This window comes from Aspergillus saccharolyticus (genome assembly GCF_003184585.1).
Source record: "Aspergillus saccharolyticus JOP 1030-1 unplaced genomic scaffold BP01scaffold_7, whole genome shotgun sequence".
In the NCBI taxonomy this organism is placed as follows: domain Eukaryota; kingdom Fungi; phylum Ascomycota; class Eurotiomycetes; order Eurotiales; family Aspergillaceae; genus Aspergillus; species Aspergillus saccharolyticus.
The window spans coordinates 499,695-527,225 of record NW_020290617.1 but is presented as its reverse complement, the minus strand read 5'-3'; the positions used below and the strand labels follow the sequence as shown (position 1 = coordinate 527,225).

Genomic DNA, 27,531 nt, shown 5'->3' with positions numbered 1-27,531 from the left:
GCTGGTCAAACGGTCGAGGAAAAGCCAACGTCTCCGTGCTTCCTAACTACTCGAAATTATAACTACCTCTCTATGGAACGCTGAGTAAGTGACTGACTCAAGTAGTCTCTTGCACGCGTGAAAGGGGCATGAATGCCTAACATTACGAGAGCTAGAATCTCTGGATTCTTACTGGGTGGTAAGTACAGTAACTACAAGAGATGCCTATACTAGGCTGCAATGGTACATCATTCAATGGTACTAGTTAGTAGGAAGGTCATGGGGGAAAAAGCATATCCTCCACCATTCGACGTGATGGACTCTATCATACTTTAGTAGCCTAGATGACCTTGGCTCTTCAGCTTCTGAGCAGCCTGGGGACCATCGACACACCAGCCTGGAGAAAGTATGTGTATGACTATGCACAGATACATGCAGAGTGCCCAAGGCAAGTACGTTTTACTGTGCTCAGACAAAGAATGAAGTACCGTAGACCATCGACTTGATTCTAGAAATGTTCTGGGCTTTCGATGATAGTGTTCTGTTCTGCCTTCCACGTTTTTCTCCTTGCCACCCACACGTCCACCACCACATAGGGCGGTCTGCCCTACGGCCATCGTCACCTCCATACTAACCTCCGGAATGTGAGGGTTGGTGACAAACTGCAAAATACGCAACAGTCTGTAAGGTAACTTTCATACCGTCCCTTACGTGTCATCCCAGAACCATGGCTAGCGTGCCCCAGTTTGCGTAAGAGAGCTTTTGCACAGCCCCCGTGCCGGCGCTAGTGATCCAGCCTAGACCTTACCAGGCGCATCCCCCCCTCTTCTGTGAGGTCTCCCTTTTTCCCTACGACTACTACCTTTAACCAATCTAGTTCTTCCGCACTGTTTGAGCATGAGCATCGCGAGAATGCATCCAAGCCACCAACCATTTACTTCAGTTGGTTGACAAGGCTTCCGGTCGATTAGTAATTGGATAGCCGCCAGGAACTTGCGCACCTCTGCTGCAAGGTGGTCTGGTCTTTTCCAGTTTCTGCCCCTCTTCTCCCGATCGACCACTGGCTGCAGATCATTGGTGGATGTCCGTTAGATTGTGCCAAGTAGACGGACGGGCCCTGGAGCTGAGTTTTGTGGGGCTCGTCTCAAATGGGTTTAGAAGAGCTGGAGTTGAAGAACAGTCTCGTGGGGTTTTTGTCGCAGGATGTGGGGTCTTATCCCTGAGCCGACCCTGATATACACAACTTTATGTGTCCCTGCCAATGTAGAAGATTGGAGGTCATCGCATGACGGCTCTGCTTTGGCGCTGACTGTAAGGTGGTCAAAATAATTCGGCAACATTCCGATAGTAAGGTTGAGACTCTTAGACGCCGGATCATTTGGATAAACAGCGGTGGTTGGCTGGTAAATAAAAAGCTAAAAAAGGTGAGGTCATCTCGGCGCGAGCACAACTGTCTCGCAGCTCTTCCCCCCCAGCTGGAGGATCGGCATCAGGGTCTTTCGTGAGTTTGGACCCCCGACATTTTGAACCACTAACAATCGAGCCTAGACTCTCTAGCTCTATCATATCTCGTATGCGCGTGCGTAACCTGCGCATGTCCTTTCCTATTTTCTTTGCCTGGGCCCCCGCGGCTCTGTCCGCGCAAAGAGCCTACGTACAATACATGTCCTGCTGCAACCCGCGAATCATAGCATGCGATCATTTGCCTGCCACGTTTGTTTTGTTGTGTTTTCATTCTGCCATTATCCATGCATGCACCTGCAGGGACTCACGGACGCATTGGCACGCTAAGCACGGCGTGGCGTTGCTGCTTGCGACTCCTTTACGGTCGATCTTACTTCCATTCCACGTGAAGCCCAAGATGTTTACCATGATGTGGTCGGATTAGCCCCAAGGTGTCAGCAACGATCGTGCTAGTCTGTTGGACTCCGGTTGCTGCCTTGTCGTCCTCATTGAGAGCTTAGAGGTTTCCGCGCCCCGTAGCGTCGTCGGTGAGACTAGCTCTCATTCCAGGCGGCAGGCGAATGCCAAAGGCTGCCTGGGCTGGGCCCCGAGCTGTATTCACCTGCTCTGAGATGTCGACACGAGCTTTCGCCAGGCCGATGGCGGGGACTACCCATTCATTACAACTGCATCGCATACCCTGCCAGGCAAACTTTCCGATATTGGCGCCGCAAGAGTTGTTGGGACAGGTCAAGCGACCTGATAGCGGAGCATCCGCTGGCGGTGATCCCAGAGGTGCCTCGGAGTCGCCGGATCCGCTGTCAGGAAAGAGACTTGGCCGCATCCACGTCAATGGATGAAGGAAGATGTGTGCACACTCTGTATTCGCGAGCGATACGCCAGGTTTCTGAGGTCCATGCGGCACAACAAACGGCGTGGTCGCCAATTTCCGTCTAGCCATTTGATCAGCAAAGCTTTGGAAACGATATTGCCATCGAGATAGGAGTCATCAGGACACAAGAGAGACGTTGAGGACAACTAACCGGCATTTGCGACACTTAATCTCCGTCATACGGCCTAGAGTTTCCTGTGGCCTGTGCGGTTGTTCGTCCTCGAATAATACGTTGTTCATTTCGGGTGCCCGTCCGCAGGCTACACTTTCTTCGACTTCCCGACGGTAGAGCCACCTGCTATACAGAGGATGGCTCGTGACATCTTCAGGACAGCCCATCTGGTGATAGAGTGAAAGCTGTTCCATGAAACCATCATTAGGTTCACACAGAGGCCGGCTTTCTCTGATAATGGCAAGCGCGGATTGAGGTGTCAGCGCACTACGCTGCTGATGAAGCATGTAGGCAATGCAGACAGTCGCCGACCGGGATTTCCCCATAGCACTACCTGGGTTTTAGCAATTTAGACAGCCTAGGGGATATGAGATCTTATGAGTAAATAACTTACCAATGCACCAGCACAGCGCCGCCGCTGTCAAGTCCTGACTGAATAAACTTGACAGCGGCGGGGAAATGCTCTAGCAAATTTTCGTCATCCACATCGTCGACTTCTATGCAGTGACGTGTGTAAGATGCCAAAAGTTCATCTGCTTGCTGCAGACGCAGCACAGACACTATGTGCGTGATATTTGCTCTAGTCAAAGCCGCGTTGTTTTTGAGAGAGAGAACCCTGGGGAATCAGTTAGCAGGCGGACCTTTACTAGGTTGATTAGTGGGAGTATGTCCAAAAAGGAAGGTAGTAAAGAGGGGTGCAATGAAAGTAGATAAAAGAAGAAACACCCACCCTCCAACATATATATTGTGGCCGGGAATTTTGTTCATAGCCATGATGCGGATATACGAAGATCTTTACACCGTGATAAAAGACTACGGCATATGATAAAAGTCAATAGCTGGAGAGGAGATGGGTTGATTACGATGATGCAGAGCGTTCAGCCGTGTCGGCGCCCAGATACAGAATGGGCAGAATCTCGCAAAACAGAAAGCGGTCAGAATGTCACCCTATCTAGGGTACAGGGCTAGGGCAATGGTAAGAGCCTGAGGCACAACCCCCTGGCCGAGTCCCCACCGATACCGGTCGGTCGGTCCACTTTGATATCGACCCCATCCAAGCCAAGAACTTATCGCCGCGATAACGCTGAACACAATCGATCACCACTTCGGCCACAAAACAACCTCCCCCTCTCGTGTGATCATCATTTTGTCGGTGGCACATTGAGGATGGATCTTCCACTCTTTTCTTCTACTTCGAGATGTGACAATACCTCAGACGCGCGAATAAGAGCAACTTGCTCAGCCTCCCTACCCTCGCACCGGGGAAGCAGTCCCATATCCGATGCACTCGTGTAGACTACGACCACACCAAGGCATGGCTACACAAGCGGCCATTCATAAGTCTTTATGTTCGACAGTAGCACTTAGCAAGTATCGAGTCCAACAGCCCTCCCCTTAGCATCTCAGACGGATCAATTCTTCGTTCAATCCATCCATGCCTTCCAGAGTCCATCCCGCTATCTCCGTCATCGCCGACCACAATTGGCCGCGCGCCACCGCCAAGGCTTCCAAAGCAGGACTCGAGATCAGTGGATTCGTTCTCTCTCCAGCTGGTGGGAGGTTGTGTTGCCAATGATGAGGGTCATGGAGCTTCAGCATGAATGGCATCACTGTTGCTCCGGCATGTTGAGCTCTCACAGCATGAATAAGCAGGGATGAAAGAGGTTCCCTTGTTTCCAGCTCAACATCCGTCCAAGAGTGCCCAGACATAGTCCCAGTCTTGGAGGTACCTATTTGACAGGGCGAAGAAGGGACCGGGCTTCTTGGTCTCTGCACCTCTATCTCACTATCCCGAGGCAAACAATGCTTGATGTCGTTTAGCAATCCCAGCCAATGAAGACGAAGTCATTGCGGGAGACGAATTCTCAAGCAAATAGCGCAGGACGAGCCTGCGGCCCAGTTCTACTGGTCACTAGTTCTTTAGTGTGGCCAAACCAGCTAGACCTCCCCACATGTGCCTTCTGGCTCCATGATCTGAATGCTAGCAATCAGACATGCAGCATCATAACGACAGCAGTGGCAGCACGCTACGTGGGATCCTAGCATTTGTTCTTCACGCACAGCAGTATTCCAGACTAGTGAATCTTCTTTTCGAGATATAAACAGCTGAATCTGGAGCTATAGCATCATGCACATGAGTCTTGCTCCTCTTCTGCTTCTGACTCGGCTACAATTCAACCCTGCAGAACTGAGGGCGTTCCCGTACATTGTGTAACGATGCAATCCCACTAGCCTGAAAATGTCGCCTTCTTATCATCGCGTTGTTACATTGCCCTCCGTACAAGGGCCCAGAAAAAACCCTGGATCCTTTTATACATGTTACAACCAATTTCAACGCCCCCGCGCGCCTGTGCGCAACCGGGTTGAAGAGTAGTCTGCAGCCCTTAAAGGCTTAAGGCTGACGGCGTTTTCATTGTTTGTCCGTTGTTATTGGAGGTTTTCCCACCCATCTTTAGTCAATGTTACTGTTTCTGGTAGGTATTCATGTACACCCATGGCCACGGTCAAAATCTTGGTTTTATGACCGTTGAACCCGGTCATGCCGTATTCTCTTCACCCACCATCCTCTCTTGCGCCTATCAGTCCCAAGATGCAGTATTTCCCAGTCCGTGCACTATTTCCCTAGGAATGAACAGATGACTTGCTGGTTAGGTCCGGCCGACTATATATAGGCATGGAGACTGGGTTGGTATGGAATAAGGTGAAAATGTTTAAATGCCTGACCCAAGGACGGCCGACAGGACTGGTGATGTGCCAGGTCATCTGTTTAACAGTTGCTCAGGCTGTCCTCACAAATCAACGACCAATAGCACACTGCAATGGGTTTTGAGACTTCTGTTCCTGCAAGTGTGTCGACGGAATATCCTCCTCTACGGAGTACACTTGGGATATGATCTCCCTTCGTCCCCTCTTGTTGAATGAAGCGGGTCAAGGTCTTATCGAATCAGCCCCTCCTGGCTAATTTGCCACTACGTACCGTCGACCTGTCAAGAGACACGGCGCGTAAGACTCCTTAGGTGGTGCCGGGGATGGGCTGTCATTAAAGCGCAGCCTCATTCTTCACTTCCATCTCTGGTAGCAAGAAGAACCCAGATCTGAAGATCCCAGGACTGTTTCATGGAACCAGGAAAGACTTGGAGCCGTACGGGGTATGGCTATATGGAAGCAAGTAGCAAGACATGAAAGATTCATGCAATCAAGTACAAAGATCGATCTCATTGCAGATCTGTCTATAGTAGTGGTGCGTGGTAGGTAGCGAGACATAAGATGTGTCGTAAGTTGCCGTGTCACTTTTCATGTCGTTTGCCTCCGTCTCCTGCTTCGAGCTCCTCACTCGTCGCTTGTTATATCCGATTTGATGTGAGGCGGACAATATGATCACAAACACAAGCGAGCACCAACTACGGAGTAGTATGTCTGCCAGAGGAGAAGTCAGGGGTCGGAGACAAGAGCCATCGAAAGTTCCACCAGCAGTGCGCAAAACAAGATGAGTGATGCTCGGCAGGAGTTTTTGTGTTTTTGTGATTTATTTGATTTGATTGTTTTTTTTCTTCTTTTTCTTTTTTTTTTCCTTTTCTTTTTGCCTTCCGGGGCTCCATGTCTCTATTTGATTGGAGATTCTCGATTCTCACCAGAGCTCATACCACCACCTCCCAACTCGAAACAGTCTGCAGAGAGGTCTTAGACATGGCATCCTTAATCCCCCTTAAGTATTACCTATGCTCTTTCGGCTTTGGGTCACTTGCACCCTTCTTCCTCCAATGGAACAGCACCCGCGCATCTTCCAGTCAGGTTTCCAGATTTTCTGAGCAGGGTGAACCTCGGATGGCAAAAGGTGCGATGGGGAAGTGCCAAATGACAGCACTGTGGCAGTGCATGTATCTAAAGCAAATGATGGGGCGCACTAACCTTTTCGGGTAGTGGAGCTACCCCGAATAGGGCCACTTACAATTGTTGTTGCTGGTCCGCAACAAACGCACGGTGGAGCCCACCCTGTGCATGCTATGCAACTCGGTACCCGACTCTTGTCAAGCCAGCCCGGTAAGGTCGTCATCTAGATTAACAGTCCCCCAGCAGTCAGAGGATGGGCTTGACCCCTCCCAAGGGTATCCAATGAGTGACGCTTTGAAGGGAGGATCTCTTTTCCTTTTTTTTTTTTTTCTTTCGAGGGGGTAAAAGGAAAGGATAATAATCACAAGAAGAAAGTGACGGTACCGGGGTATGTTGTTTTTTTGCAGAATCCAAGTAGGAATGCATGTACAGATGATTTCCATTCTGGCACCATAGCGAAAAACATAGACTGCACAGTGAGAAAGAGGTACTACCGAGGTGTTGTGCAGTCTGCCAACCATTAAAATTCCTAGCCCGTATCCATCTCACTCACTGCAATATTCCAGATATCTTGCTCCTGCCGCCATGTTTGCACTGGCCAGATGACACCCATTCTGGAAAACGACCTTGCTTTCACCACCAGTCCTAAGTTAAAAGGGAGTGTGGATAATCAATCCACCAAACAAGCAGACCAACCTTGCTTCCATGGTTCCAGTTCACCCAGACACAAACGCGCACACACACACATTTCCCACCCAGGGCGGCTCTATCCGGCACCTCGACTGTTTTTGACCCCTTCCATTTCCCCTCCGTGGAGATCGTTCCAACCGAAAAGCCAGCTGGGATTTTGAGGAGAACCAAGCCCGAGCCCGCCAGCACTGCCTCATTCCATCTCCGGTTGTCCTTGCACTGTCACCACCAATCCGGTTAGCCTGTTTGCCTCACCGCTTAGGATTCCAGAATCAGTCATGGCTTGATTCGCTTGGGCCCATGCTGCCCGGTTCTCATGGACCTAGAATGAATGAATGGAATCAGCCCTCAGCATAAGCCGTAGTTAGTGGTGTAGTAGTTGCCAGCTGGGTTCGCAAATGCTTGATGGCTTGTTGGTTGGAGCATTTGAGGATTTCAAACACGTGGAGTCGTTCGTCAATGCAGGATCCAAAAGCCCGATAAGGCTTTTGGTTGTAAAGAAACAGACGTTCCATGCCAACGTCATTCAGCTAAGAGTCGAGACTCGAGAGCCTGTCCATCATATTCACGCCAGAAAAGAGTCAACCCCCTGGGCCTGTCCCCCTTTTTTTTTTTTATTTATGGGGTTGTATCAACTTGCTTGGAGCCAATGCCGGAGGTGCAGAGAGTAAGATACGGTCTGCATTGTGACTCAATTACTGAATTAAATTATTATACTAAGTTGTCTAATTGATACACTGTAGTTAACTACATTTTCCATAAGGCGGATCAATTAGACTTTTCCTGGCAAGGCAAGCCCCGGAAGAGACACCGCTGACGACATCCTCCCTGCCTGCACTTTTTGCCTCTGAATCCATGCTGTAGAGTAGACACTGTACACTGTACAAGAATGGTCTTTGTCCGAATAAGTAGATATTAGCGACCTAGCACTTATGACATTTTAAAGTGTCGACTAGGACTCCACCTGCTCCATCCCTATAAGCCGGTCGGTCCGTTGACCTAGATCATACAATGAACATTGACCGGATGATGAATTGATTCCTTCGGAACACTGGATGAACGAGTTAAAACTTCAAATTGATTTCATGACCTCGAGAAGGCGAAAGTCCTCCAGTCAGTGGGTATATCTTAACTGAATAGTAGGGTGTCAAAGAGTGGTAAGGTTGCGGCAAAGTGCGTAATTTGAAGTTGCTCAGTACCGCCCGAGTAACGCTGGTATCTATCTGACTTAACCTGAGCTGACCCAGCGATGTTCAATTCCATATTGACTGAGTAGTTATTGCTGCTGGAGACAATCAAGCAGAAGCCAACAGCAATGATCCTTTCCTTCTGCTCTATCCTCCTCTTCCTCCCTTTCAATCTGGTTGTAAGTCCGTGACAATTGTTGGTCGAGCTAGAACTGGAAAGAGTCCACCCGGACCAGACTGCAGGGTGAAACGAAGATTCAAATACCAGTCAATTATGTCTGGTATCAGTTCTGGGGGAAACGATACCTTCATATCGTTCTGGGTTTTCTGTCCTTTTTTATTTCATGCAATTATTCTTTGGATGTTCAATCCATCATTCCTCTTTCTCTTGTCTCCTCTCCTTCTGTGATCAATTCTCTTTCTCCTGCGTCCATTCCAACATCGTTTTTACTGGGCGCTTACACCGCGGGAGACGAGTTGTAAGACCCAAGGGGGAAAAAACAGGGAAACTGGATTTGAATTTAAACCTTGGGCTTGACAGACAGACAGAGAGACAGACAGAAGACAGTCAGTCAGTCAGTGAATTTTTGGATTCCCTCCCACGAGTCCTTGAGCCTTGAGCCTTGAGCCTTGTAGGGAGAGCAACAGACCACCAATAAGACTGCGCTGTGCACCACCCATTCATTACCACCATTCATTTCTCTGTCGCCCACTTCAACATTCATCTCCTCCATCCATCCATCCATCCCCATCCCTTTTGCACTCACCTCATCTATACCTTTTTGTCTCTTCCTTTTTCCCGCGCGTAAACTGCCGTGCAGTACAGAACCCTGGCGTATTCTTTCTTCCACTTCTCTATCTCACTTGCGCCTCCCACCTCCCGACCTTAAACCCCGTTCTCTCTTCCGAACTTAACCCGTCGCGGAGAGCAGCTGCATGTGACATTTGACTCTTCGCTCTTTTCGCCTCCCTTCGCCATTCATTTTACCATTCGGCTTTCTCACGCTTGCTACTGCTTGAACTCTTCCAACCTCACGGCTACTTTACCTTCTTCTCGGGCAGGCTTGGTTCTAGGCAAGGTGGCAACCGAACAGAACTGACCCTCTTTTGTAAGCACTTGGGGATCTCGCATGTGGAATTGTCTCCGGTTTCTTCTTCTTCTTGTCCTCGATCAGACTGCAATCTTCTACCCATCGATTTCATCTCCCTATTAAGCTTCTCAGTATGCTCGGCCGCGTCTGGACCGTTTCCTGTCGATAATTTGCCGCTGCTGGCGATTGATGGCAGAACCAATTCAGTGGAGTGATGCGCGACTGTGACAGAAATCCATTGCCACTAAAGATCTTAAAACATTTCTCTCTTCTTTTGACTTGGAAAGTCATTCAGATACCTCTTGATTGAGGTAAGGGGTACTTACTTACCTTTTGTTGTATGAGGTCATATTAACCTTACTCAGCAACCACCGACAACTTCTTCAACTTTCAGCTGCAGTTCCTGCTAAAGACTAGCTTGCTCAGTCAAATCAACGACCGCCTCGTCAATCAGTTCGCGCGACTACCGCCTAGCCTTTGACGTAGTCGCTGGTATCTGGGTGTCCAAGGAGGCTTGTCTTGCTACAAGCGTGCTTTAACAGACCCGAAGCCCGCAAAACCTGTTCCAAGTCCAGGCTGCGCATTGCTGACGCTCTTCGGCTCACCTGTACCTTTCTTTCCCGGTTGGTCGATGAGCGGCTGTTGGTGGTGGTTCGTGTACGATGGACTTGCCTCGAATCTCACTTCCTTCGATTAATATATATGACTTCAAGGATAGTGAGCTTCGAAATTCGACTCCGACTCCCAAACCGGTAGGAATGATGCCTGGAGGCTCGTATCCATCACATGGGCCGTGGCCTATACCCAACAATCCGACGACGAATTTTGCCCCTCCGCCACTGCCGCCGCCGCCCCGCATTAGTGACCTCGAGGACGGTTACGACGCTGGCTGGCTGCACGCGAATGCCAGAGGGACGACAAAACTCGCCCCCATCAATCCGAGCTCAAGCCTGTTTGGTGGCCACCGCCGCCCTGTCCCCGTGTCACTCAGTGATCGAATGGCACTTGACGACCTAGACGGCCGACAGAGCGGCCCCCCCATTTCCCGGAGTCCCGAAGCGCATATTCGAATCGAACCGCCGCCGCCCATGGACGAGGGATTCCGAAATGCAATCTCTATCAAAAGCCCCAGCCCGATCTTGAAAGGGGAGCGGGACTTTTCGCGACGAAGTGTCAAAGATTCATCAGACGCGTATGACCAGCACCTGTTGTCGAAAATTGGAAAACCACTCTCCCCACGCCAGTCGATTAGCGGTGGAAGCGAATCTCGAGGCACTCTGTCAACACTCACCATTCCCACGCGGAACTATGGCGGCCTCCCTTCTCCAGGCGGCTCGGATAGCTCGAATCTCGATGTAAGATGGGGCAGTTATCAATCGGGCGGCGTGTCGCCAGGTACTAAGGCAGGGTGGAGGGATTACATTGGGGGCCGAAGCCCCAGTGTTGAGAGTAGCGCTCCGTCATCCGCGGTGGATTTGGATCATTCAGGCTACCTACGGGAGGTATACCGCCGGCGCGGTGGAACGACGCCTCAATACGACGAGACTATCAGTCTTCCCAGCCGCTCGCATCGCGGCAGTTACGATCATGGCGTCTTCTCAGATATCGAAGGTGATTTTCCCACCGACGAATCGCTACCGTCTCGCATGGTTTATTTGCGCGAAGCCACGCCGCCCTACTCAGACGCGAAGTCTTCAGGCCTGAAGAGAAGAGCATCGTCCCCTCCTCGCGAGCAGCCGACGGGCGACGATCGACACCGCCTCCATATCATCACCAGCAACGGGGATCTCACCCAACGGAGAACCAGTGGTCAGCCATACACGAACAACCTAACAATCAACCCTAATTATGCTGCCAGTCACGGGAGCCATTCAGCGGCTTCATCATTGAGCCTTCGGACCACTGGATCTTACTCGTCGGCCGGACTCTCTGTGGGAGGAAGTAGTATCACCAGCTACGATCGCCCGTCACCTGGAGGGCTTTCACCCAACTCTGACCTCGATACCTTTCACGATAAGTCGATCTTGAACTCAACCTCTCCCGCTCAAATGGTCGCCCCGCCAGTCGCACGAGTAATGCAGGCACCTAGCATAATTGAACCGTCGAGCGTCGAAACGGCGCGCAAGATGTCTCTGCAAACCACGACCCCGAAGCCTACAGGGCCTAAGCTTGGTGGATTGTACATATGCGATTGCTGTCCCAAAAAACCAAAGAAATTCGACAGCCCCGACGAGCTCCGGTAAGCTGATCCGTGTTGAACTCACTGGTAGCCGCATTCTGACTCTGCTTTCTGGAACAGTGCACATGAGATGGAGAAACAATATTCCTGCCTCTATTGCAATAATAGGTTCAAGAACAAGAACGAGGCCGAACGCCATCAGAACTCGCTCCATTTGCGACGGCATTCTTGGTCGTGCGCTGCGTTATCGAGTTATCAAGCGGCATTCCATCCTTCGTCGAGCTCGGGGCCAACCGGCGCCGGCTCCTCCCATGACACCTGCGGTTATTGCGGTGAGGAGTTCCCCAATCATCCTCAGCCGGATTGGGACCGTAGATTCGAGCATCTCACTGTCGTACATAAATTTGGCGAATGCAACAATGCGAAGAAGTTCTTCCGTGCGGACCACTTCCGCCAGCACCTGAAGCACAGTCATGCCGGTACGAGTGGCAAGTGGACCAATATTTTGGAAAATGCATGCATGAAGGAGGAAGCCCCGCCCGAGCCGAAGAACGGAGGTATATCGCTTGCCTCGAATAAGATCAACGAGGTTCTCAGCGGTTGCTGACATGGAGTCTGCGCGGCTGGGTGGAGTCCGGAACTACTTTACTCGATGGGCTGCGGACATATCTTCGATGTATGCCGAGGCTGACATCCGCCTTGCTCATCCTAAGGGTACCACGATGGTATCATGGGGGCGGGGCACGCTTACGAGGCTTTCTCCTCTTGGCACAAGGCTGCCTCCACCTTTGACAGGAACTGAGTGAATAATTCATTCTTCGGTGACCTTGAGGAAACCCCAGCAGGTGCAGGATCAATGAGACTCACATCTGTGGATCGCGGGTATTCTTCCTACAGCCGGAGCCGCTGGATTGGTGGTTTTATGACATGACGATATCTTTTTCTTCCTTTTTTTTTTTTTTTTTCTCAACAATCATCCTTCCTCACATCCCATGCATCGGTTTTGGGCAAAAACAAACGGAGTCTGGACATTAGGTGGGGGTGGGTTTTCTGGATGTATCTATGTGGGCGATAGGGCTGTGAATGTGTGTGGGTGATCACCCGGTCAGATATGGTCCGGATTTTGGGTTTTAGCATGGAAGAAACCCAGGGTGTCAATTGTGTTTTGTTTTCGAGCTCAGCACTTGGTTTGACTTTTTTCTTATTGCCTTTCCTTCCCAGCCAGCCCTTGTCTTTGGGGGCGGATATTGTGGGGCTTCTTCTTGTATAGGCCAGGAGCATTAGGAAGGGATTGTGACTTAGTTGGTGTTGGTTGGGTGTACATATGAGAGTCGGGGAAACGTTATCACAAGGTCCGACAAGTGGAAGAATGAATAAACACGATGACTACCAATTGCAGCAGACAATCCGTTCTCTAGCTGTTTTTCCCATGGAGCAGATCCACTCCTACTACCGAGTCAACTACATACCTTAGTTAAGTTACCCAGGTTTACTCATCTGTGGTCCAGGTTGTCCCTCCATGAGAGCCAGAAAACAATCACTGCCAGACCAGGCACATACTATGGAATAAGTAGTTGATACGATACTCAGAGAAGGGGGAATCTCACTACTACCGGAATATATGATACAGTTCATCCACCAAAAGCACCAAGCACCAAACCTACTCCGTCACACTATCCTTCAACCCCCGCAACGCACTCGGCTCCTTCACCCCCCCGGCCGCCGCCGCCATCGCCGCTGCATTCTCCGAGCGCCGGCGCGCATCCGTCCACACCATAAACTCCCCATACGTCTGCGGCATCACCTGAACATCCCCCTCCACGAGGAAGGTGTAGTTGAACATCCCGGCGGGTTTTTTAGTCCCGTGCTCGACGTCCCGAACCTGCGTGTCGACGCGCACGCGGACTTTGGTGTATGAGGTGCTGCCACTGCCCCCACTGCCACTGCCACCATCCGAACCACCCTCAGAATACGGCTCCGTAAACGCAACGGTAGCCCGCAAATACAACACACTTCCCACCGGCACGGAATTCTCAAACGTGCTCGGATCAAGGGAGATGAAGTTGGGACGGCTGTGGCTGAAGGAGGCGGCGCAACAGAAGGCCAGCTCGAAGGTTTCTTTCAGCAAAAAGCCGCCGAAGATCATGAAGTTGTGGCGGTTTCGGTCTTGGGGTTGCATAATCATGGCGGATTTTAGGACGGAGGAGGCCATGGCGATGGTGTTCGGGGGGCGTTGGGCGGGGGATTCGGGGTCTGTGAGGGTTTTATTTTTAGTTGGGAGGGTTTGCAATATCACATATGATATTGCCAAGGGGGGGGGAGGGGGTGGAGGGGACAACGTCCTATACACTGGAAAAGTCGGGGGGCAACTCACTCGAATAAGACATCCCCTTGGTCCACATCGAATGAATCAAGTCACTCTCGCGCTCGTTGGGAGCTTTCTCCAGAAGACTGCGTGTCCGCAGGGCTTTCTTGGCGCGGTAATTCTCCTCGCCTTTCTGGAAGAGTAGGCGCTCTTCGGGCGTTTCGACGAGGAGGGGGGCGATGGCTACCGGTCTGGTTCATGGACTTTGGTTTAGCAGGTCTTTCTTACAGGGGCAGCCGGGGGCACAGCCCAGGTACTATACTTCTTCGTGGCCGGATCCAGCGAGACCATCGTGAACGCGCACGTAATCAACACATCCTCCGGCTTCGCCGCCTCGCCCGCAGCGGGCGCTTTGGCAACCTGCAACGAGACCTCCATGCTCGACCGTCCCGTCGCGTAGGTCACCTGCCCGCTCAGCTCCAGGTCGCAGATCTCCATCAGCGGGTGCTCGATGGTGATGCGGTCGAGGGCCGCCGTCACCGTGGTGACGTGGTCGCCAGTGTGGCGGCCGGCGATGACGCCTGCTAGGGCGTCTAGGTCCATCAAAAGGGATCCTAGTCTGGGGGGTTTGTCAGTGGTCTGGTAACTACTTGCTCCCTTGCTCCTCGCTAAGCACAGCCACGGGGGGGTTCTCCCATCTTGAATCAGTGATTCACTTACCGAATATGCCCCGAAGCGTTCAGATAAGTATCCAGCAACCACTTATCCTGCGCCAGCGGCAGAATCTACGCCATCAAAGAGAAAATCAGCTCCGAGTCATAGTATGACTTGACTCCCGCCCACAGAACTGGGCTATCTGCCAGCTGATGATACGTACAGCCTTGAAATGACTATCCGCCATCCTCCTCGGCGTCAGATCCGGTTGCACCGCCGCGGCGGGCGCATCACCGTGCTTCTGCTGCGCCGCCTCGCGACTCTGGGTCAAGGCGTCGATCCACGGGGTCTTGACGCGCTTGGGCATCCAGGTGGGACTGAAGGCTGCATTGCGGCGACTGGCGTGGAAGTCTCGATATGCGAGTAAGGATTGGGCGGGAGGCGGTGTTGTTGTGCGGTTGAGGAGAGTGGTGGTGCTGGAGAGGTGTTTGGAGCGGGCGACGGCGGACCGTCTGGTGCTTAGACTAAACATGGTGGTGTGTTTGCGAGTATTTACCGTAGGAAAACGAGTCAAGGTGGGCAAGTGACTTCTACATGTATGACTTGGAATACGCGTGACGATGCCTCGGGCTCGGCAGACGCAGGCCGGCTTCGGCTTCTGGCACCGGGGCAAGTCGGGTTCCCCTTCGGAGCCATCCGTTGGGCTGGGACCCTGCAGGTCTTTCTCCGCAATGGTAGTATAGTTAGTGTATGTATAGTGACTGTATGTGTTGAGTGTTCTATACTTAGTGTAATATACTATACTTAGTGTATATACTTTGGTGTTTAGTCTGAATGTAGTGATGTATAATGAAGATTAGTAACATCTAACTTACGTTAGTTATAGATCTGGATGACATCATCACTCGGCCGATGTCTTCCTCGCCGACACCAGCATTCAATCGTCCGAGAATAACATCCAGCTTCGATGGCCTGTTGTTCATTTTTAGATCTAGGGAGATGGAGATGATTGACTCGACATCTGGTGGCACATGATATCCAGCTCTTCCGCCCCAGATCCAGCCATCAATCCTTAATCCTCTCGCCCGAGAAAGTGCGTCAATGTGAAGTCATTTCTCCCCAGCTCCAGAATCAATCAACACAATTGAACCTCGATAAATACCCAGCGACATGCCAAGAAATTGGCCTCTTTCCTAACTTTCAAATCCTCATATACATCTCCGGACTCTATACTAATATTGTAATCATCACCATGAGTGACCCGACCAACCCCAACATCAAGAACCGCACCACCCCCCAATGGGCATTATACCAACGAGAGAACTTCTGGAAGGCCAATGAGGGTCAAACGCCTCCCTTCAACACTGGTATGCGCTTGCCTTAGTATGCGCGGAAGCTCGATACTAAAGCCCCCACAGATCCCACCAAGCTGGAAGAAGAGGCCATGCGCAAACTCAGCCAAGGCGGATGGTATACTACCTCTAAACCATCAACCCCCCCCAGGCAGCAGACACTGAACGCTCGACAGGTACTATGCCTCCTCCAATGCAGGCCTTTCGACCACCCACCTCGCCAACCGACAAGCCTTCTATCGCCACCGCATCATCCCCAACCAGCTAGTCGACACCAACCTGCGCGACACCACCACCACCATCTTCGGCCACCGCGTGTCCGCGCCCATCGGCTTCGCCCCGATCGGCATCAACAAGATCTACCACCCGACCGCCGAGCTGGCCGTGGCCAAGGTGGCCGGCGAGCTCAACCTGCCCTACTGCCTCTCGACGGCGGGCAGCACGCCCATTGAGCAAGTCGGCGAGGCCAACGGCGCCGGCCGCCCGCGCTTCTACCAGCTGTACATGCCGCACGACGACGAGCTGACGCTCTCCCTCCTACGGCGCGCCTGGACCGCGGGCTTTGATGTGCTGATGCTCACCACCGACACCTGGCAGCTGGGCTGGCGGCACGACGACGTCGCCAACTCCAACTACGCCTTCTACCGCGGCATCGGCGCCGACCTGGGGCTGTCGGACCCCGTGTTCCGACGCCGCTGCCGCGAGCAGGGCATTGACCCGGACGTCGACAAAATCGCCGCCTCCGCCAAGTGGATCGACTCCGTCTGGCACGGGCGCGCCTGGTCGTGGGAGAAAATCCCCTGGCTGATCGCCCGCTGGAAGGAAATCTCCGGCGGCCGCCCCGTGGTCATCAAGGGCATCCAGTCGGTGAAGGATGCGCGGAAATGCGTCGAGCACGGCGTCGATGGCATCGTCGTGAGCAACCACGCCGGCCGCCAGGTCGACGGGGCCATCGCCAGCTTGGATGCCCTGGAGAATATTGTGAATGCCGTCGGCGACCAAATCTACGTCATGTTTGACTCCGGCGTACGGGGCGCGAGTGATGTCGTCAAGGCCTTGGCGCTGGGCGCCCGCTTTGTCTTCGTCGGTCGGCTATGGGTATGGGGCCTCAGTATCATGGGCGAGGAGGGCGTGCGCCACGTCATGAAGTCGCTGTTGGCCGACCTGGATATCCTCATGGCTGTGGCAGGGTTTAATAGCGTGGACGAGTTTGATCGCTCCATTCTAGGTAGGTAGCCCCTTCAGCCCTGCTAGGGCGTGTGGTTCTGGGCTGGGAAGCAATCGCTGACGGTCGCAACAGAGTCGTACCCAAAGTCGTACACATTGATACCCGACAGGGTCCTATAGGTGGCACGGCCGTCTAGCCAAGAGCCCACCCTTCGCCACTAGGTTTGGAGCACAACGCTGCGAGGGAGGGTCTGAAAACATGAAACGATAGCTCAAGATTTAAGGTTTGGTCATGAAGAACAGCTATATTTGTAGGCTAATAATCGACTACCATATATGGGTTATCCTCGGAAATGCGTGTGTAGCAGCGCTATCTACCCATGTAGATAAGAATCGAATTTTTTTTGAACATGTGCAAGAAAGCCATAGTCAGCCGGAGGATCGATGCAGTTTATAGCAGAACGGCGCAGAAGACGACCACTATAGCCGACAGGTAGAATTTGGACGCCTGTTGCGACGACGTGCCTGAACTAGCTAGAACGCCGGTTGAGTTGGTTGAGCTGGATGAGGCAGTGGCACTGGCCGAGCTGCCAGAGGATGAACTGCTTGTCTTACTCGAGCTTGAAGATGTGGTGTTCTTGTTATAGGCGCGGACGGCCAGACCGACCCGTTCCTGGTCAAAGTCGAACACGGTATAGACATTCTTCAAGAAGACATCGCCCAGCAGCCAGATGTCATCTCCAAACAGATCGTAGCTCACAATCGTGGAGATACAGCTAGTGTTATACTCGGAGCCAATATAGTCTTCTGGCGAAATGGTATAATTGACCCCGGAGAAGGCCACTTGAACCTTGGCAGTGGAGTTGCACGGTATGAGGAAATAGTCACCCGACGCAGTAGAGCCGGGAATGAGCGCGTGCAGCGCCTTTGCGTCGTGGGATGGAAGCATCGCGTACGACGTTCCTGTGTCGATGATTGCAGATTTATTGGTGAAGTCGCAGGCGTCCCCATTCACATAAACATCGTCGACTGGAATTCGCCAGTAGTTCCCCGATCCAGTCACGGTATTGGTGTACGAGATGTCACCGTTGAACTTGTCACTGTCAATGCCCCCAATGGTGACGGTGCCGTCTTTCTCGCCACTCTTGGCACGGGAGAGAGCAAAGCCGACGACGTTTGAGTCAAAGTTCTTTTGCTCGGCCACGGCATCCATAAACGTGGGAGTGTTGTATGAGGTGTCGTTAGAGCGGCCGAAGCCGAGAATACCGTCCATAGCATACGATTCGAAGTTGGTGGAGGCATTGGTGGCCAGTCCAAATGTGAACTGCACTTCCACACCTGCGATTGTCACGTTGTCGGTCGCAAGTACGCCGCTCGCAGACCCCGAGCCGTATCCGACACTCCACCCGGTTGTGGTCACGTTGATACTTGAAGAGGTCGTTGCGTCAAAAGTGTCGTGCATGCTGCAAGCTTTGGTAGTGCAGTTGGAGCTGAAGACCCACGAATTGGTGCCCCCGGTATCCAGCATCAAATAGAATTCCTGCTGTTCGGACCCAATCTTCACCACTGCGAAATAAGTCAGGTCATTGCCGTCTTGGTCGAGGGCGGCGGTGTTGGGCCAGGAGGGTGTTTTAGACAGGACAATATCGAAATCATTGTTGCGACGGATAGGGGCCCTCTTGACGTCAAGCGTTATAGACTCGCCAGATTTGGCAGAGGCTGGACTTTTGGCCAGGGCCTCACTCAAGGACTCCCATGGCAAAAAGCGACGCGATGGAGTGTGTTTGGTGGTCAAAGAGTCGAGATTGATTTCGTAGGGAATGAAGGCGAAAACAGCAGTCCAGATACAAGCAGCGATAAGCAGACAGCCGGCCAAATGCATGATGCGAGCACTTTCAGGTTCTCTGAGAATTGATCTCGAGACTCATTTGTGAAAAGGCTCGAGGATGGTCAACGCACACTCTCTGATGTACTCGGAAAGTTACAAGAGTGATATAATCGCAGAATATGTCCCTAGAGGCAACTAAGGAAACAGTGATAGACTTGTGGATTTCTAAAGTCCAGAAGCGAAAAAAGACCGACGGGCAGTTTGCGGAGAAACACACAATTAAGCGAACGACAGGCTAAAGAGCAGGCAGGGCGCAGATGCTTAATGAAAGTATGCAGCAGCACCAGCAGCGAAAAGAGAGCAAAAAGAATGTACAGAAAAGAGGAAAGGGATTGAGGCAAGCAAATATGAAAAGTGAAGAAGAAAGGTGAATTGAAGGTGGAGGAAGAGGAGGTACAGTTGATTTCTGAGTTAGTTTAGTGTAGTTTAGTTTATGCTCATATCCACTCGGCAGGTTTTCACAGCGGGAGGACGGGTTGCCAGTGGCTGCCGCTCCGGGATCCAGACCCTCCTCGTGCATTTCCCCCTGAAGCCAGCCCAGTCTAGCCAAGCCCGTAGCCACTTTCTTTCTGCACACTGCATAATTGGGGATGCAAGATGCTCAGCGCACAAGCTGCACGTCGGTCACAATATCCATGATGTCTCAATATCAGAGATATGGCACAATGCCTCAATACTTCAATACTTCAACAAGCAGCCTATGCTTCGTCTATTTCAGAGTTACTGCTCCGTACTCCGTACTCGGAGTAGTACATTCGTCAATCACGTCCCACTCATGAAGACGACGACTTGTTTATGCCTTATGATGCTTGCCACTGAGGGGTTCTGCACACTGTCTGCAGTCGACCGTTCAGTCAGTCTGGGATGCTTCCCTTGGCAGCAGCAGTGGATCCTCTCCGACGTTGCTGGAGAGCATTGTTCTCATGCACTGAGATCGGGGTGCTATACCTCGTGGAAGGCTGAGGCAGGCTGCTGACATGTCAACGAACGATTAGCATTTTGTCCATCTACGTTGCAACCACGAATTCACGAGCACGCAGATCTCCTCAAGGTCCACTGAAATCGCCGGTCCATGGCGGGCCGGTGGTGTTGACGGACGAAAGAAACCTAAACCCTCCCACGGCCCTGACGTTGACATCAAACCCACCCTGCTAAATACAGCTGTCTACCTGTGCGAGGGTGTTCGTCTCCCAGCCCATCTGAAACAGTACACACACACACACAGCGATCGTTTTCGGAGGTTGATTGATCTGAAACTCCACCGTTTGCAAGTCGCACACGCACGTACGCACCCTTATTCAGTGTCTCCACGCAGCCAAATGAACGGACTATATCAATCAATGGGAAGAGCAAGCCTAGTGACCAAAATCTTACACAGTAGAATTGGCGGGCGCAATCTGAAAAGGGAAACAAAGGGAGGGCAGGATGTTCCCTAAATAACCATACGGTCTCATTTATTTCTGAGGTGGTAGCCGAGGTAGCCTGAACCTACACGCTAGTCCTATTCAAGATACGGCCAATGCATGCATCTGTTTACTCGTTGACCAAATACTCGCAGTTATCCCTTGGCCATGCTCATGAAGAAAGACACAATGCATACTCCAGCTTCCAGAGTCAGGCATTACCTCTCAATCGCAGAATGAAATGTCTCCCCTGCTGGAACCTTCAATTACTCCTCTCCTCACAAAGTGACCGCAGACCTCCTCAAGAACAAGAATCGACTGACTAATTCCGACAAATCCCACTAACTAGGTAGGTAGTTAACCAGTAACCACTAACCACATGTTGTGTCACACCCCGGAAAGCGATCAGACAATCGAGCGCCCTCGCTACGGTACTCAACCTCGCTCCTCCGGAGCACCCTGCTCCACGGTTCCCTTTGCCCTTCACCTCTGTGTGAAGGAACATCACGAGTTGATCTGGGATGGATAAACACAATTCCATCCAGCAGATGGGAACCATCGGAAGATATCGGGGAATCCTGATGCTGGGGGTCATTCCCTCTGGCCGAACTGATGGAGCTGCACCCGAGATCGATTCCATCTGGAGTAACCACACACACAGGCACGCGCGTGGCTATGCCACGGTTAAGGTTTATTCTTTTGCCCGTATCATGGCCGAGGGTAGCTTCTTTATTTTTCCCCACGTAGCTTGTATATCGTGGACCCTAGGTTGAGTTGGGGATATCATGGGGCTGGAGCCGTGGTCGGACTTAGCTGGTACTTCCCCGGCGCTGACTCATTGCTCTGGGGTAACTAAGTTAACTCACTAAATGGCACTGCGCTAACTATGTCGGCAAGAAGGAGTGGTCCGGTCTGTTGGATTCTTTGGTCATGATTTGACTGTACTTCCACAATTTGTACCTCGATGATGAATCACTACGGTTGCTGAGGTGGATATGGGTTCTGATGTATACACATCACATGTTGCTGATCCAATTTGTAGATGTTGATCTGTCACTTAACAATTCCAAGTTCCATCAACATGAATAAGACCACTGACTATCCAAGAGAGTACAACAAACATCACGCATCGCTAAAGACAATCAAGAACAATTGAACTGTAAATCCACGAGGCCTCATTTACTTCCTGACAACAGCCGGTTGCCGGCCTAAGATATCATCCATGACACCGGTCCACAACTCCCTAAACAACCCAGGCTCTTTCGAGCCCTGTTTGGTCGAGTCCGCTCCGGAGCGGGACTTACCCACCGCCTCCGTCAGCGAGAATGGATCGATATCCACCGAGTGGTTGTCGACCACCTCCGTCATCGGACTGGCGGAGACGTCAGCATCCCCTCCGGAGACGGTATAGATCTGGGGCTTCATGGGGGAGTCCGCCTGGGCCGAGCTGTGGTGGGAGTAGAAGTCGGGGACAATCGGGAACTGCGGATCGGCACGCGCAGCCGGGGCATCGAGCTCCGCCAGCGAGGGCATGTAGGCGAAGTCGACGGTGGATGAGTCACCCACGGCCTTCATGGACCGAGAAGTGTTGAATTGACGGCTGTGGTTCTCCCTATTGCACGCGACGCAGGCCGCCTAATGTCAGTTCCGAGGAACCGTTTAACCGAGGAAGTGGAGGGCTTGAACATACTCTGCAATGGAGTTGCCGCTGATGCGGCGCATGGCAATGCTGAAGGCACGGGATTGAAGGAAATCATGGTTTTGAAGACGCTCAACGAGCTGGAATGAGAATCAAGATCGGTCAGTGTATATGGCCTTACGGCAATATGTGCAGCAGGAGCATAGCACTTACCTCGGCTTGAGTACCGCTGCTTCTCAAGGAGCGCTTCTGACACTCATTCTTGAGATCAGCCACGGTGCGGCTGGAGTACAAAGAGGCGCGGTCTGAGACATTTGCCGGTTGCGCCGAGTGGACGCCTGTGATGTGCAGGCCCCGGCGAACGCTGGGGAGAACAGACTGTTGCTGCGACAGCAGACGAAGGGCACGGAGAGAATTTGAGCGAGCAGCTGTCATTGTGGATTGTTTGGGATAACTGGGTTGGTCCTGATTGAATGACGGGTGGGGATGGTAAGTGATATAAGAAAATCCTCCGAAATGGTTGAGTCGAAGAATGTAGGGTTATCAGATCAGGTGGTGCCAAAATGCAGTCAACAGAAGAGGTAGTGTAAACTTGGGAGAAACAAGGATGAGGATGAGTATAGATTTATACACAAGCAGTTGAGGTAGAATGAACTAGATCAGAGAGGAGAAGAATAAATGGATAGTTGGAGAGGGTGTAGGAGAGAAGGAGGAGAAGAAGAAGAAGAAGAAGAAGAGAAGGTGGGAGGAAGCCCAAGTTTAAATTCCTGGGGAAGCTGGCTGTCCAGTACAGACAATACTTTGTACTTTGAAAACCGACCGTTTTGTTTGCAGGAACGCGTTGGGGAGGGGGAGGGAGAAGAGAATACCTGTTTGAGTGAAAGAGCTACATAACTAACTACACCTTGCCTGACTTTACAGTACTACTTTGTTCAAGCTGCTGCTTTTTACCGACCCGCCCGGTGGACACACTGGGGACACTGGGGGGGGCGGGCGGTCTAGCCAAGTCTAATAGTGGGAAGCGACTAAGGCTAAATATGTAGTAGGATGGGACCACCTCTCAGCCCGACTGACTATGGAGTAACTACTAGTAGTCCTACTAACTAATCAGAAGATCGGCTGGTGTACTCCATAGTCATGCTTTCAATAAACAAAGAAGGAAGTCAGAATGCTTGGAATGACTATTCTGGATGATGCTATATCGATTCTCGTCTGCTCATCCAGGGGTTTCAGATCTTAGGACTCAGTCTGGGACCCTGGGGAGATCACCAAAGGTAACCAAATTGTCCCAGAAATGGGCAATGACAGGTCATAAGAGGGATCAACCGTGGTAAGCTACACAGATTGACTTGAAGACTTCATCATCTAGGTTGTTTTGTCTTTCTGCCTATTTCTTTACATTACCAACCACACACCACCCCCGCCACGGGACACGTCCTCTGCCAATCTGCATACTCACACCCTTTGAATTTACTTGCCGCCGCTACAGAATATGGAGTATGTATGGTACACTGCACGATTATGTAGGGAAGACCCAATCACCTTCCTGTGCGGATCATTCATTGACTTTCCGGTACACCGGAGCAGATAAATTGCTCTACTTCACTCTCACTTGAATGGCCGGCTACCTTCAGGGATGTGCTTGTTTCTCGAGGCAGATACGGATAGATTGGCTCCCCTCTTGCATCCCCTCCCCACCTGCGGTATCAGCGGTACTGCCAGTGGACGTGCTCTGCATATCAGCCAGACCAGATACCGCCAGCTGATCCTTTCTCTACTTACACAGGATATCATGGTGTCATGGACTTGTTCACTGTTACCCCTCCCAATGATTTTCAGATCATCAGGAGTCCTGAAACCACCTCTCTCCGCATCTTCCTACCAGGGCCGGTTGGCGGAAGCACTCCGTATCATAGCTCCCTTTTTTAGTATCGGTTGCAAACGAGGCTCTGAACAAACGCGACACTGCAGCTTGCTCAATGAAAGGTAGGAAAGGAGGGTGATACAGGAATCTCGACTTGATCAAGCTTGATTGTGTGTGGTAGTATACTCCGTTTGACTATCACTCCGTACTCCGTGATAAAATCCAGAAGAGGTGGGGAAAGGACCGTGACGCAATGCAGGATCAGCCAACAACATTCGAGAAGCCAGCTAGACGATTCAACAATATTGGTTACTGTAGAGGTAATACCGGGGATTCGTGTCCAGACAACTCGATGATGTTTTGCTCCATGATGATTGGCCAGGTCTGCAAGCGATCACCGCGATGGTCGCAAATGCCACGCTCCTTGCGGGATGGTACGAGAACAGTACGAGTAAACTGTTGAGAGGGATGGGGCACGTGAGGTCGATCTGGATTGCCCGCCCGCCGCCGACTTCCCCGGTGGATCCTCCCAGAAAAGCCCACCTAAAATAAGGTACTCTGATATACGCTGTACACCCCATACTCTACGGGGGTCCCTTTAGTTTCAGCCCCCTTGATCCTGCGGAATCCAACAACGATACGGAGAGATTGACCTGAGTCAGGCAGAATGCTTTCTGCCTTAGTACTGAGTGTACACTGTACAGTAGGTACTACTTGCTTCGGCCATAACATTCCATGTCCGAATTCCCGAGACTAGGGACCGGATTTCCCTGCGACTTTCCATTCTCGGCTATCGGAGAGCCCTGGTCTTATCGCAGCTGGCTTCAGACATTCTTTCAGGCACTGATTATACACTGCCATTGAAGGATCCCGGAGTGATCCAAGTCGCTCATCTAGCCATTTCGGGTCGGAACAAGACATCGTGGACGGCGAAGATTGTCTGATTGACGAGTGCTCAGTACGCGGCATGACTTGGCAAACCTGAGTCGCAATGCGTATCAATGCATGAATGATTGTTCATAGCTTCTGTGATCTACATGGATTCAGCTGTATCTATATCACCGTGCATCCTACAGATGATAGTTATTTAACATGTGGATAGCTTGATTTATAGTTCGGGGCTGCTGCAATTCAACGGAATGGTCGACAATGCATTTAGGCACGTACAGCGCATATGTCGGACCATTGATCTGTTGGTTATGATGACTTCACTTGGTTGCATGAATTTCTTTAGTGGAGTAGCTCTGCTACCACTAAAAGTTTATTCGAACAAGGAAGTACCTGCTGAACGTCACTGATGGTTCGTCTAAAGTACTATTCATGTTAACATAGTACAGTACATTGACTGCTCTCAAGCGCAATCGGATTGAACACATACAAGTTACAAGACTGCTATATGGATCATCTATCCGCCTGTGCGGGGTACCCATGCTCTCTATCTTATCGTCTCGAATGCTTTTTCTCGAGATACGCAGATGCACCATAAAGGCTCGGCCACTGCGGGTTAACCTTTCACTTCCTCCGTCTCGCTACCCGCACTGATCTGTAGCAGTATGTTCTACTAAAATAATCAAGCCTCAAAGGGATGGTTTTTCATCTCAGATAGGTCTATGAAATCATTTTTAGCCAATGCTGCCTACTGCAGGTCATCACTGGTGCCTTCCGCTTATACGTCTCCGACAGTTCGGGAATGGCAGCACATTTCCACTGCGGGCATTTCTCTATCACGTGCGCATGATCCAACAGTTCCCGGACGAGTTTCGTTTGTCCATACTGCATAGCCTTTACTATCTGCTTCTCTGCGCTATCCTGTAAAGGTATGCCTCTCCGAACAAGAGAAACCGCAACGTCTTCCCTTCCAAGCGCCAGAGCCATGTCGAGCGCAGATCGCCCATGGTGACGGGCAGTCAAAATCTTCGGTGCCAAATCAAAGAGGCAATCCAACATCTCCATACTTGCGAGTCTATACGCAGCCTGCAGTCTGGGATACCAATCAGTAGTCTCCGGCAAGATCTCCGTCCCATTCTTGACTGCCAGTCGGAAAAACGCCGTCCCCCAAGTTTGGGTACAGCAAATACTGAAGGTAAAGTCGTGGATAAATCTGGCCCCGGCATTGAGGAGCAGCTCAAGAAGCTGAGTAGGCGGAACATTGGGCCCACCGACCGCGTAGTCCAACGCCATCTGCCCTGTCGTGGCGCAAACAACATTTGAGTCGGCACCGTACTGTAGCAACAGCTCCGTGACGTGATATTGGCACTCTCTGATAGAGAGATGCAGCATTGGAACTGCGTCCAGATTGATTGAGTTGGCACTTACCCTGGCTTCTAGGAAGAATCTGACAATCTCGTATTGGCCGGTGCAAACAGCTTCTGCAAGCGGTTCACGGAAGAATTTCCTCCAGTCAGCCTCTGGGCGACTAATCTCTCTCAGCGACATTCGCCTGTCATACATTTCCTGAGACGGGAGGGCTTCTATTTTGGCTCTGTTTTGAATCTCGTTGTGAATCAAGTCATGCCCTTTTCCCAGTGCAAGGCCCAGATGCACAAGTGAAGTCACATCCAAGAGTTCCAATATCTGGAGATGAAGCTCTGGCGGTATGCTAAGGAACACTGTGCGTTTGGGAGTCGCCCCATTAGACGCCATTCGCTCAGCCATACTGGGTCGTTGTCGATGTAACAGCAACGATTACTTACAAGGCGGGTATATATACCAAGCTTTCGAATCGAAATGCTATATAATTATCTGGCGAGTGCTTACTATGCGTGCATTATATAGAGAAAGCCAGACTACAATGCCACCCCTTCACAAAGAAAGCAACAATGAGATTGTGTCGGGTACGCGGAATGAGTCGATTCTTGCTTCAAGTTTGAGCTTTGAGATACTCAAAAGAGACTCATGGTCGAAGTCTACCTTGCTATCTTGATGAACCAGAGTAAGTATAGTCATATGTTGAATCTTTCGATGGTACCTTGAGCCAGGTCTTATCGATGGTGAAAATCTCCGATAATCTCCTTGCTACTACATTGGTAGCGTTCGGGAGCCTTGTCCGGCTTCATTGTGGTCCCCTTTGTGGTTGGATGAAGTGAGCTCGGCGGACCTTGAGGACATTGCTTGGTCGTACGCAAGATCAAGTGTTGTTCGCAAGATTTTAGTCAGGTTGGAAAAAGAGACGGGCAAAGGGTAACTAGGATTAGTTCTCGGGTAAGTCAATGACGAGGGGCAAACAACTTCGGTCCTGTGAAAGCATTGCCACTCAGAAACCCGGTGCCTCCATCTCATCGACACCGTTCTTGAGCCGTCTTGACCATGGACTCCACCGGAGATTGCAGTAGGTTTGCAACATCACCCTCAATGAAACACGAAAGACAACCTGGCAGCAGGCGCTACTCGCGGCGGTGGATCAAGCCATTTCTTTGTTGTCAGCGCCAGACTTGCTGTCTGAGTGAGTGGGTTGATTTGTCTTAGAAGTGATTGTCTGTTGATACACACTTCTTGCTTGCCCATAGCAAAGACCTAACCGCGACAAGTAGGACTTCGAGTAAATCGATAAGTATCTGTGCATTGTCCAATGCTTTCCCTCGTCTCCACTAGTATGGTCCCTGCTGGACGATCCTCAGCGGGGTCAACAGCAGAACAGCACCTGGTAGGGGATGCCGTGACTGCTTCCATTCAAATCACCACATAATCCAGAAAGAAAACCGAACAGAGATGGCAAATGACAGAGAGGAATCGAACGCATGGCAGTCGTGCGGGAATTATTGGTCGCGGGGATTTTGCAGGACGTTGGAAAGCGTG

The 27,531-nt window shown here is 51.3% G+C and overlaps 8 protein-coding genes across 8 annotated transcripts; 2 read left to right on the top strand and 6 right to left on the bottom strand.

Annotated features, from left to right (window-relative positions):
* Nucleotides 1-1,939: 1,939 nt before the first annotated feature.
* dspC (dual specificity phosphatase YVH1) lies at nt 1,940-3,260 on the bottom strand (the record flags this gene model as incomplete). The annotated part of the gene is made up of 5 exons (XM_025576298.1): nt 1,940-2,091; nt 2,122-2,375; nt 2,466-2,816; nt 2,881-3,102; nt 3,217-3,260. 5 exons carry the CDS (start codon nt 3,258-3,260, stop codon nt 1,940-1,942), a joined length of 1,023 nt encoding a protein of 340 aa, XP_025433475.1.
* A 6,687-nt stretch (nt 3,261-9,947) lies between these two features.
* Nucleotides 9,948-12,071, top strand: znfA (putative C2H2 finger domain protein; the record flags this gene model as incomplete). Its single annotated transcript, XM_025571669.1, has 2 exons — nt 9,948-11,524; nt 11,585-12,071. 2 exons carry the CDS (start codon nt 9,948-9,950, stop codon nt 12,069-12,071), a joined length of 2,064 nt encoding a protein of 687 aa, XP_025433474.1.
* A 902-nt stretch (nt 12,072-12,973) lies between these two features.
* BP01DRAFT_354688 (uncharacterized protein) lies at nt 12,974-14,231 on the bottom strand. Its single transcript, XM_025574502.1, has 3 exons — nt 14,092-14,231; nt 13,839-14,020; nt 12,974-13,717 (listed from the first exon to the last, which is right to left on the bottom strand). The coding sequence occupies exons 1-3, from the start codon at nt 14,205-14,207 to the stop codon at nt 13,125-13,127; spliced, it is 891 nt and encodes a 296-aa protein (XP_025433473.1). The 5' UTR covers nt 14,208-14,231; the 3' UTR covers nt 12,974-13,124.
* A 235-nt stretch (nt 14,232-14,466) lies between these two features.
* BP01DRAFT_217137 (uncharacterized protein) lies at nt 14,467-15,176 on the bottom strand. Its single transcript, XM_025571117.1, has one exon. It carries the CDS (start codon nt 14,953-14,955, stop codon nt 14,575-14,577), a length of 381 nt encoding a protein of 126 aa, XP_025433472.1. The 5' UTR covers nt 14,956-15,176; the 3' UTR covers nt 14,467-14,574.
* A 499-nt stretch (nt 15,177-15,675) lies between these two features.
* Nucleotides 15,676-17,438, top strand: BP01DRAFT_410314 (L-lactate dehydrogenase; the record flags this gene model as incomplete). Its single annotated transcript, XM_025578871.1, has 4 exons — nt 15,676-15,790; nt 15,842-15,893; nt 15,952-17,003; nt 17,076-17,438. 4 exons carry the CDS (start codon nt 15,676-15,678, stop codon nt 17,120-17,122), a joined length of 1,266 nt encoding a protein of 421 aa, XP_025433471.1. The 3' UTR covers nt 17,123-17,438.
* BP01DRAFT_354686 (pepsin-like aspartic protease) lies at nt 17,104-19,143 on the bottom strand. The gene has a single exon (XM_025574501.1). It carries the CDS (start codon nt 18,822-18,824, stop codon nt 17,394-17,396), a length of 1,431 nt encoding a protein of 476 aa, XP_025433470.1. The 5' UTR covers nt 18,825-19,143; the 3' UTR covers nt 17,104-17,393.
* A 1,999-nt stretch (nt 19,144-21,142) lies between these two features.
* Nucleotides 21,143-22,428, bottom strand: BP01DRAFT_216981 (uncharacterized protein). The gene is made up of 3 exons (XM_025571116.1): nt 22,086-22,428; nt 21,920-22,012; nt 21,143-21,841 (listed from the first exon to the last, which is right to left on the bottom strand). Exons 1-3 carry the CDS (start codon nt 22,305-22,307, stop codon nt 21,413-21,415), a joined length of 744 nt encoding a protein of 247 aa, XP_025433469.1. The 5' UTR covers nt 22,308-22,428; the 3' UTR covers nt 21,143-21,412.
* A 2,916-nt stretch (nt 22,429-25,344) lies between these two features.
* BP01DRAFT_380699 (ankyrin repeat domain-containing protein) lies at nt 25,345-26,391 on the bottom strand (the record flags this gene model as incomplete). The annotated part of the gene is made up of 1 exon (XM_025577238.1): nt 25,345-26,391. One exon carries the CDS (start codon nt 26,389-26,391, stop codon nt 25,345-25,347), a length of 1,047 nt encoding a protein of 348 aa, XP_025433468.1.
* Between the last annotated feature and the right edge of the window lie 1,140 nt (nt 26,392-27,531).